The 12,085-nt window shown below is 52.7% G+C and overlaps 1 protein-coding gene across 1 annotated transcript in view; it reads left to right on the plus strand.

The window, feature by feature from the left end:
* The window catches only part of SLC8A2 (solute carrier family 8 member A2), a 31,835-nt gene extending 20,940 nt beyond the window's left edge, over positions 1-10,895 (plus strand). Inside the window, exons 5-10 of the mRNA XM_074369340.1 lie at positions 692-795; positions 946-963; positions 2,350-2,474; positions 2,786-2,885; positions 6,962-7,240; positions 8,707-10,895. Of these exons, the coding sequence (XP_074225441.1) occupies positions 692-795; positions 946-963; positions 2,350-2,474; positions 2,786-2,885; positions 6,962-7,240; positions 8,707-9,083 (1,003 nt within the window). The 3' untranslated portion in view covers positions 9,084-10,895. The remainder of the gene's footprint in view (positions 1-691; positions 796-945; positions 964-2,349; positions 2,475-2,785; positions 2,886-6,961; positions 7,241-8,706) is intronic.
* The last annotated feature ends 1,190 nt before the right edge of the window (positions 10,896-12,085 follow it).

Below are 12,085 nucleotides of genomic sequence, written 5' to 3' on the forward strand. Positions count from 1 at the left end.
AGATAGTATGTTAGAAGATGATCTGGAACAAAGAAGACACAGAGCAGGGCAAGGGGGCCAAGGCAGCTGGGGTAGGGGCAGGGGTGGATTTCAGCATTAAAGAAGGTGGTAGGAGTGGGTCTCATTGAGAAAGAAAGTGAAGTTTGAACAGAGAGCTGGAGGGACTGAGGGAGTGAGCATGGAGGAACAGTGTTCTAGGTGGAGGGAATAGCTAGTGCAAAGGCCCTGAGGCACAGACAGTCCTGCTATGTTCAAGGAACAGTGAGGATGCCAGTGTAGCTGGAGTGAGTGAGCAAGGGGGAGAAGGATGGGAGGCCAGAATGGGAACAAGGGCCAGACCGCACGGGGCCTTGTGGGCTATTCTCAGGACTTCAGCTTTTATTCTGGGTGAAATGGGAGCCACGTGAATATTTTGAACAGAGGAAGGGCCCAATCTAACTTGGGTTTTATCAGGATCCCTCAGGTTGCTATTTAATAAAGCTCAGCTTCCTCAGCTGTTTCTGAGCTTGTTCCCGTCCAAGGGGGATAATAAGAGAGTCTCCGGCCTCTTCCCTGGGTGCTCGTGAGGATGAAACGAGATTACAGAGCCTGAGATGGAGCAGGTCCTTGGGAAACTGGGAGGCTAATGAGCGAGTTATCTGGTGATTCAGGGGAGGGGGCCTTATGCTGGGTTTTCTGCCTCTTCACTCAGGAAAACCCTTCAGGTGAAGATAGTTGATGACGAGGAATATGAGAAAAAGGATAATTTCTTCATCGAGCTGGGCCAGCCACAGTGGCTTAAGCGAGGGATTTCAGGTGAGGGGGGATGGGTGGGCTGCGGGAGAGTTAAAGGGCCCAGGGAGGGGGAACCCTTGGAGGCTCAGTTGTGGGGGAGCCTTCAAGCTCATAGATCTGAGCTTCCCAGGGAAGTGATCTCATGTTGTCCCTGTCTCTGTCTCTCCCCAGCCCTGCTACTCAATCAAGGTGAGTGAAGTTACCTCTTGGCTTTTGGTGGGAGGTGGGGGGCATGGGAGGAGGGGTCTTGGGGGAGGGTCAGAGCCTCAAGCTCCCCTCCAGGGCAGGTGTGAGGCAGGTTGGAGGTCAGATAAATTTTGTGGAGCCCATGTGAGTTTGGGTTAGGGTTAGGGTTAGGGTGACAGAGGTGTGGAGACCAAGATCATGTTTTATTTGTAGTTCAGATTGAGAGTGGAGAGTAAATCATATAATCTGATTGAGGTTTGTGGTGGGGTCAGAAGGAATCAGATTTGGGGGTGATTAGGACTGGGTTGGGGTTGAGATTTGGGATCAGAATTAAGACTGGGTCAAAATTAAAGTTAAGACGGAGATTGGTTTCTGGGTTTGTGGGTAGGATCTGATTAGAATTGGGGTCAGATTTAGGTCAAAGGTGAGGTTTGACTTTGAGGTCAGTTTGAGGGATTTGAGACTAGAGCTGGGGCCACAGAGACTGGGGTGAGAGTTGGGACTAGCTAGGGTCAGGGTCTTGGAGATAATAGCAGGGTAGATTTGGAGATCAGAATTGGGGTTTGGGATTAGGATTAGGAGTTAGACTGAAGATCATATTAGTCAGGGTAAGTAATACAAGCTGCTATAACAAATAGGCCCCCAAATCCCAGTAGCTTAACACAATACAAGTCATTTCTCCCTCAGGTAGTTTCCTGAGAGTGTTCCTGGTTGGTGGGTGGCTTTCTCATGAGAATTAGAATTGGGTTGGTGCAAAGGATCATCATCCTCTGGGGAGAGAAATGAGCCCAGTATCAGTTGGAGGTGGTTCTGGGTCCAAGATTTGTCCTGAAATCGGGAATCCCCCTCTCTCCTCACCACCTCAGACATGCTCTAAGATGTTTTCAGAGCTTGGATGTAGAGACCAGGCCTCCTCCCCAGGATGGTGATGGTAATGATGATGTTTGGTGATATTAATAATAAAGAAAGTAACATTTTTGATTATTTATTGTGCACCAGGCACTGTTCTAAGCACATTAATTAATTCCTTTTACTCTCTCAACCACCCTATGAGATAGGTACTGTTACTGTGCCCATTTTATAGATTTGAACACTGAGGCACAGAGAAACTAAGGCACCCCACAAGGTCACACAGTCCCCACCATAGGAACCTCAGAGACACCAACTTAATTTCATGGACCAACCCATGAGAGCTGGGTGTCAGGTTGAGGAAGACAGTGGTCAGATGAGAGGCTAGGGCAGGCTGCAGAAGCATCACCAAGGAGGTGTCCCAGAAAAGAGCAGACAGAATTTTCTTTACCAATGGGAACAGGCAGTAAAGGCATCGCAGGCCCAGGTAGGTAGGCCTCCCTGGAGTCTGGAGTCTAACTCCCATCCCTCATACTGCAGGGGATGGGGACAGGAAACTCACAGCCGAGGAGGAAGAGGCTCGGAGGATAGCAGAAATGGGCAAGCCGGTTCTTGGGGAAAACTGCCGGCTGGAGGTCATCATCGAGGAGTCATATGATTTTAAGGTGATTTTCTGGGACCTCACCTTCCTGGAGTCCTGCATGAGTCATTTCCTTGGGGGAAGTCCAGGAGGGGATCAACTATGAGGGTCACAAGGGAGGGGTGAAGGAGGATCAACCATGGTCCGAGACCATCCTCCAAGTCCCTTCATTAGAACTATGGACAGCACACACCTCCCTCATCCCTTCTTGCTGGTAGAACCAGGATCCAGAAGGTTGAGGACCCCTGAGCATGGGGTGTGAGCCCCCATCCCCAGTACCCCTCATGGAGTGGAGTGGTCATAAGCAATGGTCTCTCCCCACCCTCTCATCCCCAGAACACGGTGGATAAACTCATCAAGAAAACTAACTTGGCTTTGGTGATTGGGACCCATTCGTGGAGAGAGCAGTTTTTAGAGGCAATTACGGTGAGCGCAGGTAAGTGGGGAGGGAGGAGAGAGGATGAGAGAGAGAAGAGAGGGCTGGAGAGGCAGAGAGAGACAGAGAAAGAGAAATGAAAGAGAGAGAAAGAGGGACAAAGAGAGGACAGAGAGCAATAGAGAAGAAAAAGAGGACAGGAAAGACAGGGAGACAAAAAGAAACAGAGATTCAGAAAGACAAAGGAAAAGATAGGGAACGGATACAAATGGGAGAGACAGACACACAAAGAAAAGCACACAGAATCCCAGAGAAGGACAGAGATGCGGAGACAGCATGAAAGATGTAGAGAATGAAGAGGCAGAGGACCAGGGAGAGAGCAGCAGGTAGACATGGAGACACAGAGAGAGAGCTGGCAGAGACAGGGGCAGAGGCGGAGTGCTGTGGGGAGGAGGGGTCCTGACCCCAGCTTTCTCCTGACATCAGGCAGTTGGACGGTAGAAACAGGTTAAATGGCTTGGCCTCGCCAGACACAGCCTGGGCTCCTCTGTTGCCTTGGAGACAGTCACCAGGGCACCTAGCTTTCCCACCTGAGCAAGTTCTCACCCTCTTAGGGCTCAGACGGGCCGACACTGCCCCCCTGTGACCAGATATATGATAACACTTGGGTTCACAGACAAAACCCTAGAGACCAACACTGGCCCTTTGTGATACAGATTGGGGAAACTGAGGCCCAGAGAGTTAGAGGGACTAACCTGAAGTCCCACAGGGAATCCAGAAAGGGCCAGGATGGGACGCAGGACTTATGTCCCTTATACAACATCAAGTTTCCTTCGGGGGGCCAAGCTGGTGGGAACAAAAAACACATAACGAAAGAACTGTGGTTGGAAAGAAACTGGTCGGTGGGATCAACAGAAACCAGGTGTTCGGGGTGGAAAAGTACCAGACATTAGGCTTAATAGAAACAAAGTGGCTTCTCCCTCCCGAAGCCACATTCTTTTGACATCTATTTCCGAAGGATTCTCTGGACCCAGCCCTGGGCAGGGACACTGCTGGGGACAAGGAAGTAACCATGACAGCTTGGGCCCTGTCCTCACAGAGCTCACTGTCCAGTGGAGAACACAGACTTTTCACAAGAAAGTGGACAGGGCTGGACAAGGGGGCCCCAGGGAGCTACAGGAGCCCAGATCAGGTGTCTGACCCAGCTTGAAGGTCAGGGAGGGCTTCCTGGAGGAGGGGGCTTCTGATCTGAGTCTTCAAATGGGAAGAGGAGTTAGCCAGGAGAAGGGAGCCAGGCAGAAAGAAAACCAAGTCTGGAAATGTGCATGATTATGACATATTTGGGGAGGGTGTCTGGTTTCAGGTACGAAGATGAGGCCGGGGAAGAGGCTGGAGGTGAGTAGGATCCAAACCCCAAAGGCCTTATAAACTACAGTAGGAGGCTTGGCTGTCATTTTTGGTGACCCGGGGAACTATGGAGCATTCTGAATGAGGGGAGCTCCTGGAGGTAGAGCTTGTGGAAGGAAGAGGGAGAGGATGGGATGGGGTGTGAGTTGCGGCTGTCAAAACTGGCAAGAAATGGATCGTGCAGGGTCTTGGAGGATGTGGGGAGGAATCTGAGCTTCATTCCGAAGACACTGGGGAGCCAGAGTGGTTCCTCTAGGGGCTTAGTGAAGGCAAGAGTGTTGCGTGAAATTGTGGGTGTGAGATGATTGTCGTGGAGGCCATGAGTCTATAGAAAGCCAGTCATTAGATCAGAAAAAGTAGTGAAAGGGGAGTACAACCATAACGGTAGCAATAACAGTGATGATCATCACAATGATGACGATGATGAAGACGTAGTGAGTGTCAGGCAACTTTGAAGTCCATTTCCGGTATAAACTCATGTAACTAATTATGCCGAGTGTCTGGGTTGGAGCTTGATCATTTTACACTTTGTTCAACCAATGCCTCTTGATTCCTCACGTGAGCACGAAGCTGTTTGAGGTGCTGATGGCAAAGGGCGGTTCTCGCTTCCTTAGGGGATGACTCATGAACCATCTTGCACTTAGAGGTGTTTTGTGTTTCCTTCAACCTCCCTTTCTCGATGGAAAGTTCTTTGCAAGCTGGACTTGATTTTGAACATCTTTGAATCCCTCCCAGGCACTGGAAGAGGCCTTCAACAACAGTTGGTTGGAACAATGACAGTTACAGTGGAGATGTGCAGGCCCGTGAAGAGCATAAGGCATAACCTGAATCTTGTAGTCACCACAGCCTTCCCTTGGGGCAGGTCTGATTATTACTCCTGTTTCTCTGATAGACATCCAGAGAGGTTAGGACACTGATTTGAGATCACACAGTGGATCCAGGGTTTGACAGCAAAGAGTTGGCTCCAGAACCACAGGCATACTGGTGAGGTTCCCTCTATATGGGAGAGGCTGGAGAAGTAGGCAGAGGCCAGAGGCTACACATACTGGAATGCAGATTTCGGGAGTGTGAGCCTGGGTCTGAGCTCAATGGGAAGCCCAGGCAGGATTTGGAGCAGGGCAGGGAAAAGCCCAGGAGAAAGAGTGATAGCAGCCCCCTCCCTCCTAAGAGTGTGTCCTCCCTGCTCTGACCACAGCCATGTCTCAGTGTGGTCAGTTAGGGATGTGTTCAGCAACAAACAACAGAAAACTCAACCATCAGTGGCTTAAGCACACTACAGTTTATTTTTCTCACAGAACAAAAAAATCTGTAGGAGGCAATAAAGAGTTAGCAGCAGCTCAGTAATGTCATTAAAAACCCAGGCGCCTTCTTTATATCTTTCCCATTCTCAGCTGTTGCCCTCATCGTTGCAAAATGGCTGCTGCACCTCCAGGTATCAATCCACATTCCAGGCAGGAAGAAAGAGGAAGCAGGGAAATAGAAAGGGGTAGAGGGCTGTAGCATTTGAGTTTCCATTTCTAGTCTCCAATTCCATTTTATTTGGGATTGCAGCCAAGACCTCATTCTTTGAGCTGCAAGATGCAGAATGAAGAAACCTCACAAACCACTTAGTAGAGCATTTACAAATTCAAGCATTTATTTCTTTAACAAGCCAATGGCTAAGTGAGCTAGATAAGTGGGAAAGGGATATATGACCTGAATCCCCAAATCCATCAGTCTTTCTCTGCCTGCCCCACCACCAGCTGTCCTCTGCTCCCCGACATTCCAAGGAGCCACTGGGTGGGACCGTGGGAAGTGGCTTCAGGATTTGGTATGACTTGCTCTGAGTGGCTGGTCAGGGGTTACAATGTTTCTTATCAGCATCCTTCCAGATGTAATGCTTGGCACGCTCAAGAATGTTCTTTGCTTCTCATTCATTACTTTATGCTTATCAGTTTCAGGTGAGGTAGACAAAACATTTCATTTGCATTTCACTGCAGGTCAAAAGTGGGTCAAATTTGGTCACAGTAGGTGACACAAACAAGGATGAGGCATAAAAGTTCTAAAACACATCCATAACACAGTACCCATATCAGAAAAGCTAGAATTTTCTGGAAACCCTCTGTTTCAAACCCTCTGTTTCTGTCTCATTGCCAGACTGGGTCACATGGCCACTGCTGCAAGGGGTTCTGGGAAAGCAAGTATTTAAATAGCTGAGGACATAACTGTTGCTAGCTGCACGGAATTCTGGGACAGTCAATATTTTTATCTGAGGACAAGGCTGCTGCTAGCCTCAAGGGATTCTGGGAAAGTGACTAATGTTAGCTGGGTATGTGGTTCTCTCTAGATTCAGGGGATTCTGGGAAACTGAGCACCTTTAGCTGAGCATGTGGCTACTGTTAGCTGCAGTGAATCAGAAGAAGTGAATATTTCTAGCCGCAGACGTGGTTGTCAGTAGCTGCAAAGGCTTCTGGGAAAAGGTATATTTTTAGCTAGGGGTTTGGCCACCCCTAGCAGAAGAGAGTTTGAGAAACTGGATATTTTTAGCTGGGCACATGGCCCCCTTTAGCTTCAAATGATCCTGGGAAAAGGAATACTTTTCCCAGGGCCATACATTCTCCTAGCTGCAAAGGATTCTGGGAAAGTAATGCATCTGATGACACAGCCGTCTGGAAGCTGAACAAAACAGGGGCTCTGGAGGTGAGGAAGGAGGCATGGGTGTGTGCACCAGCTGGGTCATGTGCCCACAGGGGACGAGGAGGAGGAGGAGGACGGGTCCCGGGAGGAGCGGCTCCCATCGTGCTTTGACTACGTCATGCACTTCCTGACGGTGTTCTGGAAGGTGCTGTTCGCCTGCGTGCCCCCCACCGAGTACTGCCATGGCTGGGCCTGCTTCGGCGTCTGCATCCTGGTCATCGGCCTGCTCACCGCCCTCATTGGGGACCTCGCCTCCCACTTTGGCTGCACCGTTGGCCTCAAGGACTCTGTCAACGCCGTAGTCTTCGTGGCCCTGGGCACCTCCATCCCTGGTAACCCCTGGGGAGACCACTTGTTGGGGTAGAGCTAAGGGATGGGAGATGGTAAAAACCAGGTAATGGATTCCACAGAGAGGAAATGGCAGGGTGTTGAAGTGACAGTTGATGGGAGTGGGGCCCCAGAGCAATAAGGGGGGGACTTCCTAGAAACAAGTCTGTGGAGTCCATAGAAAATATTAATTTCCCCTTCCCTCCCCCACTGCTAAGAAACCAGGTGGAAGATTCCATACACCTCTGTTGGTGGGCATGGCTGGAACCAGGGCAATGAATCTCAAAGCTTTAAGACGAGGGGCAGAGTAGAAACCAGATGTTGGAGGAGATACCATAGAAATAAGACAGTGAGTCCTCAGGGACTACAGTGTATGTCCCACTGAAACACAAGGGCTGTGATCCCATCTTCCCCAAAAATCTGGGAGGGGCCCTTTGAAATCAGGTGGCCAAGACTAGAATCCCTACAGGCAGGAGACCACCAGACACATTTCTTTTTCACATCGATGTATTTGCCAGTCAGGTGGTGGCGCTGTGGGCCCAGCCAGCAGGTGGTGGCGCTGTAAACAGCAGCCATTGGTGAATGGTTCTGAGGTCTGCCCTCCAGACCAGAGACTGGCCATCTTAGCTAGATGCTCAGGAACAGGTAGAGGCCATAGTGGCCAGGCTGTCTGCTGGACAGAAACCAATGGGGGAACTGATGGGAAAGGATGCTGTCGTTGGGGCCTGCCATTCATTTTGTCCAGTCAGGTGGCAAGGGGATGACTGGGCCTGAAGCAACACCTGCAGTGGGTTCGTGGGAGACAGAGAATGATTCCCCCCGAAGGCAGGCAGCAAGTCTCATAGAAAGTAGGCAGAGGCCCCATAGAATACTGAGAGTGGGTTCCACAAAAACCAGGTGATATGTCCCACAGAAAACAGACTGTGTCCCAAAGAAAGCAGGCAGCAGACTCCATAGAATATAGGCAGAATAGAAACGGGGTGGGGGTGGGCGCTATAGAGTCACTAAACCAGGGGATGGATTCCACATAGTGAATGTGGCAAGGCATTGAGGAGACAGGTGATGGGAGGGGGTCACATAGGAATAAAGTGGGCACTTCCTAGAAACTGTGAAGTGGGTTCCACAGAAAGCAGGCAGCGGGTTCCATAGAAAGAGCGGTGAGCTCCCAAGAGTGGATCCCGTGGGATGCAGGCTTGTTTCACAGAAAACAGGCAGCTGGTCCCGTAGAAAGCAGGCATCGGGATGGTGGCCGACTTTGCCTCCTGGGTGGGGTCGAGGCCACGGAGCTACAGGAGTGGGAGGAGAGGCGTGAGGGACACTGGGGTGGGGAGTCTGGATCCTCGGGCCAGTAGGGTGCTTGCTGTTGGGCCTTCTGGAAAGCAGGCGACGGGCCGGGCGAATGCCGTCGCCCCTGGGGGACCCGCGGAGTCCCTCTGACCCGCAGTGTCGCTGTCGTCCCCCCCCCCCCCAGACACGTTCGCCAGCAAGGTGGCCGCGCTGCAGGACCAGTGCGCCGACGCGTCCATCGGCAACGTGACGGGCTCCAACGCCGTGAACGTCTTCCTGGGCCTGGGCGTGGCCTGGTCGGTGGCCGCCGTGTACTGGGCGGTGCAGGGCCGCCCGTTCGAGGTGCGCACCGGCACGCTGGCCTTCTCCGTCACGCTCTTCACCGTCTTCGCCTTCGTGGGCATCGCCGTGCTGCTGTACCGGCGCCGGCCGCACATCGGCGGCGAGCTGGGCGGCCCGCGCGGCCCCAAGCTGGCCACCACGGCGCTCTTCCTGGGCCTCTGGTTCCTCTACATCCTCTTCGCCAGCCTCGAGGCTTACTGCCACATCCGGGGCTTCTAGGGCCCTGCCCCGGGACTCGGCCTCCCCCTCGAGACAGCTGCATCCGCGCTGGACTGCGTCTCCCTTGTCCTCCAGAGATTCAGCCTCCTCTCCTGGGACTCGGCCTCTCTTACTCCGGGGAAGCGATCGCCCCAGGTCTTAGGTCCCCATTAACAGCCTCCTCCCTCACCCTTGGGAGCCTCCTCAGCTCCTCCTGAGAAGAACAGCCCCTGCAGTTATCTGCAACTCCAGCCCATCCCTGTTAGTTACCGGCTCTGTTACCTGGAGAAATTTCCACCTCGAGGCCCCTCCCTCCCCGCCAGAGAACCCTCCCCCATCCGTGACTACAGAATCCCCCATCTCTCTCCCTAGACACCCAGCCTTGCTCCATCCCATAAAGTCCCCCTTCCTCCAGAGGACCCAGTCTTCTGCAGACCTGTGTCCCCGGGCCTCAGAGCTTAGTCCTCCCTGGGGAACCCTTAAAGGAGGCTGATTCATCCCAGAATGTGACAGATCTCAGCCCTTCCCTCAACCCTCAGGGAGCTTCGTCAGCCTGGGGGGATGGTTGGGGGAGGAGCAGATGGGGGCACATAGGTGGGACACATTTCCCTGATTTCTCCACTCAGGCCCTTGCGAGGACGCTAATTCTTGAGGCTTGGAGAAAGGAGGGGAGAAGTTTGGGGGTTCAGAGGTGGAGGAGGCACATCTTGGACCTGTAACTTCTCACATTCCAGCACCCCCAATGCCTCCACTACCTCTGAGAGCCCAGCCACGCCTTGGAGGGGAGGACCTGTGTGTGTACATAGTGTGTGTGGGGGAGGGGGGATGCGGGAGGGTGCATGACTTGGGGAAAGGGGGGTGACAGACTTTCCTTTTGAGAGGGCAGCAGATTCCCCCAGCCAAGACTTGGCTGTGGGGAGGAGGCCAGGAATCAAAGGGAGTCCAGCCAATCTCCCCTGAGAATCTTGAAGGCTCATTTTGCCCTCAGTGCCAGCCAATCCGGGCAGGATCCTCGAAGAGGAGACCGAGGGTCCCAGAGGACCAATGCTACAAGCCAGCAAATGCTGCCACCTCTCTGCCTGATGGGGAGCAGGGGTTGGTGGGAGGGTGGGACTGGGGCCAGGGGATCTGGGTGGGTATTTTTATCTTTGGAGGCCACCCATATGTTGGTAGGCCATCTGCATTTTCTTACTGTTGATGTCTCCTGCCCAAAGGACACACTTGGGGTGTAAGGAGTGCTGCCCACTTCTTGGGACCCTGAGGAAGACCCTGCAACCCCCATAACACCCTGCTTCCCACAGGTTTTTAAAGTCCTGTCGTCCTGTTGTGCATCAGTCCCAACATTGCAGACCTGTTACCCACTCCCCTTCTCCACTCCTGGCTCATCAGCACCAGTCGCTGTCTCTTTTCTTTGTGATTTCTGTACAAGTTGCCATAAAACTTTGAAATTCTGCCTGAAAAACAGCCTTCACGTAGGAAGTTGGGATTCAGGAGGAGGAAGCTAATGAGGTCTTTGATTGAGATTTGGGCAACTGTGAAATAGACCAAAGAATCTGGGTTTTTCCATGCTCCTCCATCCTCTGCAGAAGACACCCACAAGCACCAGCCACTCTAAAGGTCCGCCCCGAACTTCCCCTAACCACGCCCCCACGCAGTACCCAGGAGCGTCACTAGCCACGCCCCCACAGGGCCAGGAGTTTCCTAGCCACGCCCCCGCTGGTCCAGAAACTTCTCTAGCCACGGCCCCATCCATCACCCAGGAGCTTCCCTCAGCCACAAACTATTCCTCGACATTGTGTATCCTGGGAACACAAAAGAGGACCCTAGCTTGAGCAGGAACGTTAGGGTTGATCGCGGTTTCCTAAAGAAAACAGATAACTTTCTCAGAATCTGGAAATTTGAAGAGGTGTGTGTGTGTGTGTGTGTGTGTGTGTGTGTGTGTGTGTGTGTGTGGATAAAGGGCACAGCCTGTGTAAAAGTGTGCAGCCTTCGGAGTTAATGACTTTCTTGCAGTCCTGCAAGTGTTTGAGTGCTGCAAGCAAGAGGGAAGTGTGGGCACAGGGGGAGTGGGGAGTGGATCTGGGAGGGGTGGGCAAGGTGGAGAATTTCCAGCACAGAGAGTGAGGTCCCTCCTGGGCTTGGGGAGTGAAGGGTGGGTAAGTCGGAACAGGTTTGGAGGGTATGCTGGATTCAGGCGAGTACATGCTGAACGTGAGATGCCTATGGGCCATCCAGAGGAAGCATCAAGGAGGGGACACATCCAGGGGACACTTGGAGCTCAGGAGAGGGGGCTGCACTTAAGAGAGATTTAGCATTTATTGGCAGTGAAGTGTCACCAAGTCACAGGAGGGGGCGGGGATGCCCAGGAATGGACAGTGCCTTGAGGAGCCCCAACATCTAAGGGGAACATGGAAGATGGGAGACCTGTTGACAGAGAGGTAGGTGGGAAGCCAGGAGACTGGGGTACCCGAAGCTGAAAGAAGTTTCCAGAACGAGGGCATGATCTACAGGGCCAAAGGCTGTGGAAGGGTACAGGAAGATGAGGACTAAGAGGCTACCCTTGGATTTAGGCTCTGACAGAGCAGCTGGAGGGAGGGTGTGGGGACAGAAGTCAGGCTGATCTAGAGTGAGGAGGGCGTGGAAGTTGGGGAACCAGTCAGGGCATGGAGACCATGCTTTGCAGAATCGTGAGAAGAAGGGAGTTCCTAGAGGAAGCCGTGGGCATGAGAGGGCTTTTCCTGCAAGATGGGAAGATGTGTGGAGCAGGAGGACACTGAACGCAAGGGCCTAACACGGCAATCCGGGACTGAAGCTTGTGAGAGCAGTGCCGCCGGCAGAGGACAGTTCGGGAGCACCTATGATGCCGGCCCCATGTGGGGCTCCCCTGGGCACAGCCTCAGTCCACTTCCAGTCCTTGGAGTCACCCCTCTTCTACCGGTGGGGAAACTGAGGCTCAGCGAGGCAAAGCAACTTGCCCAAAGTCTCCCAGCAAGGAAAGGCAGCAATACAGGAAGATGAAGTTC

This window comes from Camelus bactrianus, chromosome 9 (genome assembly GCF_048773025.1).
Source record: "Camelus bactrianus isolate YW-2024 breed Bactrian camel chromosome 9, ASM4877302v1, whole genome shotgun sequence".
NCBI classification, from domain to species: domain Eukaryota; kingdom Metazoa; phylum Chordata; class Mammalia; order Artiodactyla; family Camelidae; genus Camelus; species Camelus bactrianus.